Below are 6,000 nucleotides of genomic sequence, written 5' to 3'. Positions count from 1 at the left end.
CTCTGTACAGGTTCCCAGCTCAGCACAGCAACTCTGCTCGCCTCACACTAACTGCTGCTCACCTCACACTACTGTCAGCCTAGGGAGAGAGAGAGAGGGAGGGGAGGAAGGGAGAGAGAGAGGGATGGAGGGAGGGAGGGAGGGGAGGAAGAGAGAGAGGGAGGGAGGGAGGGGAGGTAGGGAGAGAGAGAGGGAGGGGAGGAAGGGAGAGAGAGAGGGAGGGAGGGAGAGAGAGAGGGATGGAGGGAGGGAGGGAGGGAGAGAGAGAGAGCGAGCGAGCGAGGGAGGGAGCGAGGGAGGGGAAGAAGGGAGAGGGAGGGAGGGAGGGAGGGAGGGAGAGGGAGGAGAGAAAGGGAGAGAAAGGGAGGGGAGGAAGGGAGAGAGAGAGGGATGGAGGGAGGGGGAAGAGAGAGAGGGAGGGAGGGGGGGAGGGAGGGAGGGGGGGAGGAGGAGAGAGAGAGAGAGAGAGAGAGAGAGAGAGAGAGAGAGAGAGAGAGGGAGGGATGGAGAGAGAGAGAGAGAGAGAGGGAGGGGAGGAAGGGAGAGAGAGAGGGATGGAGGGAGGGAGGGAGGGATGGAGGGGGAAGAGAGAGAGGGAGAGAGGGTGGGAGGGAGGGAGGCGGGGAGGGAGAGAGAGAGAGAGAGAGAGAGAGAGGGAGGGAGGGAGAGAGAGAGAGAGAGAGAGAGAGAGGGAGGGGAGGAAGGGAGAGAGAGAGGGAGGGAGGGAGGGAGGGAGGGAGGGAGGGAGGGAAGGAAGGAAGGAAGGAAGGAAGGAAGGAAGGAAGGAAGGAAGGAAGGAAGGAAGAGGGAGGGAGGGAGGGAGGGAGAGAGAGAGAGAGAGAGAGAGAGAGAGAGAGGGAGGGAGGGGAGGAAGGGAGAGAGAGAGGGAGGGAGATGGAGGAGAGGAAGGGAGAGAGAGGGATGGAGGGGAGGAAGCGAGAGAGAGGGAGGGGAGGAAGGGAGAGAGAGGGAAGGGATGAAGGGAGGGAGGGGAGGAAGGGAGAGAGGGAGATGGAGGGAGGGTATGGGAGAAAGGGGGATGGAGGGAGAGAACTGCCAGGATCACCTGCATCACAACAGGGCCATATAGAACTGTCATATGGCCCACAAATAGAGGCTGACAACTGATTTTACTGTTAAGTTAGTTTGTAGGTCCTGAATAACTTACCATAAACCAAAACTAACTGCTATCAATAAAATGCTTTGCTCTTTCAGAAAGTTTTAATGGAAAAGCTGAAATAGAAAATGGACAACTTTTCTCAATTGAAACACAGTTAAACATTGAATGAATGAATGTGGTGACTTGGTCTTGTCTTCCCGACCAGCGCTGCATGGTGAGTAATGAGGTTGAAACCGCATGTGCACTCCTGGCCTGTTTAACTGAATTGGGAGCGTTCGCAAGTGGCTGTGACTGACTGAAATGACATATGCAAATCAGCAGGCGCGGCCGCAGAATAACAAACTGATTAGCTCCCTCTCACTGAGAATTAATTGGGTTCCTTCACGCTTCAAATTAATTTCTTTTTTTAATGTCCTATTTGAAAGTTACGGCACAAATAAATAGAGGTGATGAATGGATTGAGTTTTCCAGAATGATCCGATGTTCCGTCAGTGAGTTCTGTTGTTCCGACTTGGTAGCTAGGAACCTTTCTGTTGTGCTGTTTAGTGTTCCTGTCACGCCCTGACCATAGAGAGCCCTCGGTTCTCTATGGTGTTTAGGTCAGAGTGTGACTAGGGGGGGTGTTCTAGTCATTGATTTTCTATGTGGCTGGGTTGTATGGTTCCCTATTAGAGGCAGCTGGTAATCATTGTCTCTAATTGGGGATCATAAAATTTGATTTGATTTGATATTTAGGAAGCACTTTCTCCCACCTGCTCTGTGGGATATTGTTTTGTGTGTGTGTGTGTGTGTGTGTGTGTGTGTGTGTGTGTGTGTGTGTGTGTGTGTGTGTGTGTGTGTGTGTGTGTGTGTGTGTGTGTGTGTGTGTGTGTGTGTGTGTGTGTGTGTGTGTGTGTGTGTGTGTGTGTGTGTGTGTGTGTGTGTGTGTGTGTGTGTGTGTGTGTGTGTGTGTGTGTGTGTGTGTGTAGCACCACCACTGGTGTCACGTTTTCGTTGTTGGTTTATTGTTTTTGTTTGACGTTTTCACCCTAATAAAGATGTAACTCTACACACGCTGCGCCTTGGTCCGTCTATCGTCACTCCCTCCCTCCTCAGTTCCCCACAGGGAGGCTGTCAAAGGTGATGCGGCACTGTTGGGCCTCGCTAGTGCTGTTGGTACTCCAAATGTCAGCTGAGTCGTGCGGGCACGTGTGAGGGTGCACATGCACACGCGTCTGTGTTTGTATGTCCGTGTTCGTGTGTTTGTACCTGTGTGTGTGTGCGTACCTGTGTTTGGGTGGGTGGGTGTTCACATCGTTCAACACGCCCGTTGTCTCTCCCAGTCTCTGTAGAGTTAGACAACTTCAAGGAAGCTGCAGGTTAACTCCTGAGATGGGGAAGTTGAATGTTGAGTGCATTTCAAAGCAGAAGCAGTGGAAGCAGGAGTGTTTTGATGGGGCTGCCTTCAAAGATGTCAAGTTCTGCATTTTAATGTCCAAATCTCTCTACCTGATCCTGAGGTCACTGTGTTTGAATTCATTCATCTGAAGTCTGGAAAGTTAAAAACAACTGTATTTATTAATAGTGACCTAGAAACCTCGGTGAATGTTTAAATGTTAGCTAACTATGAGATAATTATAGCCAAGCTGGAAAACTATAACAAAGGAAAACTTTGTTTCCTCACCTCTCCCAGATGCCATGTTGAGGTTATTTTTCAACTTTGTGCTATAAGATAATAATTGTCTTCATTATTCCTTGCCTTTTAACTACTATAATTATATCTCTCCCTCATAATAACAGACAAAGAGCTTTCTTAAAATAACCATTCTTAAACTAGCCTGGCACTGAAGTGAATTCCTTGGTAGTTTTCAAAAAACCAACAACCAGGCTAAAACATTCTGTCTCACTTTCAAATGAGACTCTATGATGTCTTATTTTAACCCAGTGTGTTTGAGGTGGTATACTCTGTGTGTTAGGGTCAGTGACGTCTACAGACATGTCAAAAATGACATCATTCACCGGTCATACCCAGATGTCCCTGTCCTCAATCTACCCTGACACCTGATGTCCCCAGACAAATGAATGCATGTCACAGCTATCTGGCTGTCTCTGTTTGTGACATGCTGGTGGCAGAAACCTATCACCCTGTCCAGGTCTGTTATAGACACTGACAGCTGATGTCGTGAGCAGCCTGGACTCAACCACCCTGTGTGTGTGTGCACATCCGATTAGCTGATTGGCCAAACTGTCAATCTTACGGTTCCACTGTGTATCATTGTTGACTTGTTCTGGAGTCTGTTGTTTCAGTTCATATACAGCTGCAAGGATCATGTGTGTGTTCCAAACTGTAACTAACCCTGTGTGTATTTGTGTGTGTGTGTTTATACCAGGTGGCTGAAATGCATGGCGAGCTGATAGAGTTCAATGAGCGTCTGTACCGTTCTCTGATGGCCAAGGACCACCTCATCAACCAAATGAAACAGGAACTCATTGATCTCAGAGGACCAGTGAGTTACCCTCTACACAGACACATTGCCTGCATACACACACCCACACACACACCCATGGGAGATTGCCGGCCACTCGGTAACAAATCAACTACCCCAGGCTACCTCTTATCCCAGAGCTCCAGCCATCATCTGCTGGCCCAGCTTTGGCCGTACACTGGCTGGCTGACCAGGCAAGCTGTATGTGTGGTTCTCTGGTCCCTGGGGCTGGAGCAGGAGGGGAGTAGAGGAGATGTGGCCCCCTCTATCCCAGCCCTGTGGTCCTGTCTCTGGGGTGTGAGAGCCCTACTTCATCCTCTCTACACCAGACCATTTTGTTCTATTAATAGACAGTCCACACATTGAAAATGAAAGACAAAAGGCTGTTGAAACACACACACACACATAAACACAGCCCCCGCCACACACACACACAAAGAATTACCCCTGCATGTGTCCCTGGGCTGTGGGGGGATTTGAGGAGAAGACAGATTATAGGAATGGATCCCTTACAGCCACGCTGGGTAATAGTGTCCATCTCTGCCACTCCCTCCTATCCAGGGATTAACAACAACAAGAGGCCCTATGGTGTCACGCACTACACTATGACTTCCAATTGTTTTTTTTAGTGTGTACAGGACGTTGATGTGAGAGTGGTGGTGATGGTACAGTAATGTCACAGTGCTCTGCTCCACTGGTCACACAGAAAGACGCCCTCTCCCTCAGGATCTACCCAACCCTGCTGCTCAGACACAGAGGGTTGTGTAAAGTAGAAATGGATGAAAGGTAGCTGACATAGTAACGCAGTGACATTTTGGATAAACAGTGACATTTTGCTCTCTCTCTCTCTCTCGCTCCATCTTCCTCTCCTTACTTTTGAATAAAGGTTCCTGGTGACCTGAGCCAGACTTCTGACGACCCCAGCCTATCAGATTTTGAGACGTAAGCACCTTTTATCTCCCCATATCTACATCTACAGTATATATCTTATCACATGAGCAGTGTCTGTCTATCTCTACTATAAACAGTGCTTTCGGAAAGTATTCAGACCCCAATCGGAGAGCCTTGTTCAGAGAGGTGACCAAGAACATGATGGGCACTCTGACAGCGCCCTAGAGTTCCTCTCTGGAGGTGCGAGAACCTTACAGAAGGACGAGTGGCCAGACAGAAACCACTCCTCAGTAAAAGGCACATGACAGCCCGCTTGGAGTTTGCCAAAAGGCACCTAAAGACTCTCAGACCATGAGAAACAAGTCTGATGAAACTAAGATGGAACTCTTTGGCCTGAATGCCAAGCGTCATGTCTGGAGGAAATCTGGCACCATCCCTACGGTGAAGCATGGTGGTGGCAGCATCATGCTGTGAGGATGTATTTCAGCAGCAGGGACTGGGAGACTAGTCAGGATCCAGGCAATAATGAACAGAGAAAAATACAGAGAGATTCTTGATGAAAACCTGCTCCAGAACGCTCAGGACCTCAGACTGGGGCGAAGGTTCACCTTCAAACAGGACAATGACCCTAAGCACACAGCCAAGACAACGCAGGAGCGGCTTCGGGACAAATCTCTGAATGTCCTTGAGTGTCCCAGCCAGAGCCCAGACTTGAAGCCTTTCAAACATCTCTGGAGAGAATCTGCAGAGAAGAATGGGAGAAACTCCCCAAATACTGGTGAGCCAAGCTTGTAGCGTCATACCCAAGAAGACTCTAGGCTGTAATCACTGCCAAAAGTGCTTAAACAAAGTACTGAGTCTTTAAAATCAGGGGAGGACAAGCCCAGCCCTGTAGATCCCCAGTCATAAGACACTAAACCATTTTCATGGTAAGCTATATACTCTGTATATTGTAAACATACATTACTGTGTACACTGAGTGTACAAAATATTTTCCCTGATATAGACTGACCAGGTGAATCCAGGTGGAAGCTATGATCCCTTATTGATGTCACTTGTTAAATCCATTTCAATCAGTGTAGATGAAGGAGAGGAGACATGTTGAAGACTGATTTTTAAGCATTGAGACATGGATTGTGTGTGTGCCATTCAGAGGGTGAATGGGCAAAACAAAAGATTTAAGTGCTTTTGAATGGGGTATTAGGTGCCAGGTGTACCGGTTTGAGTGTCAAGATCTGCAATGCTGCTGGGTTTTCCACACTCAACAGGTTCCTGTGTGCATCTTTTTAGCTTTGCTTTTTAGTCGTTCACTTTTTTTTCCGTTATTTTGTTTTTTTGTCTTATGTTTCTTGTAAATAGTTCAGCTTTTATTTTCATTGTTTTTATTAGTTATTTTCCTGTGAAGCACATTGCATGTCTGAAATGTGCTGTATAATTAAAGCTTGATTTGATTTGAATGTCCACCACCCAAAGGACATCCAGCCAACTTGACATGACCGTGGGATGCATTGGAGTCAACATGGG

At 48.0% G+C, this 6,000-nt stretch overlaps 1 protein-coding gene across 2 annotated transcripts in view; it reads left to right on the top strand.

The window, feature by feature from the left end:
- LOC118402968 (sorting nexin-29) overlaps positions 1-6,000 on the top strand; it is a 121,920-nt gene that overhangs the window by 77,233 nt on the left and 38,687 nt on the right. For both annotated transcript variants that reach the window (XM_035801373.2, XM_035801371.2), the window contains 2 exons: positions 3,490-3,606; positions 4,472-4,527. In XM_035801373.2, coding sequence (XP_035657266.1) covers positions 3,490-3,606; positions 4,472-4,527 — 173 coding nt within the window. The remainder of the gene's footprint in view (positions 1-3,489; positions 3,607-4,471; positions 4,528-6,000) is intronic.

The sequence above is a fragment of the Oncorhynchus keta genome, chromosome 24 (assembly GCF_023373465.1).
Source record: "Oncorhynchus keta strain PuntledgeMale-10-30-2019 chromosome 24, Oket_V2, whole genome shotgun sequence".
NCBI classification, from domain to species: Eukaryota; Metazoa; Chordata; class Actinopteri; order Salmoniformes; family Salmonidae; genus Oncorhynchus; species Oncorhynchus keta.
The sequence above is the reverse complement of the archived record's forward strand: the minus strand, read 5'-3'. Positions and strand labels throughout refer to the sequence as shown.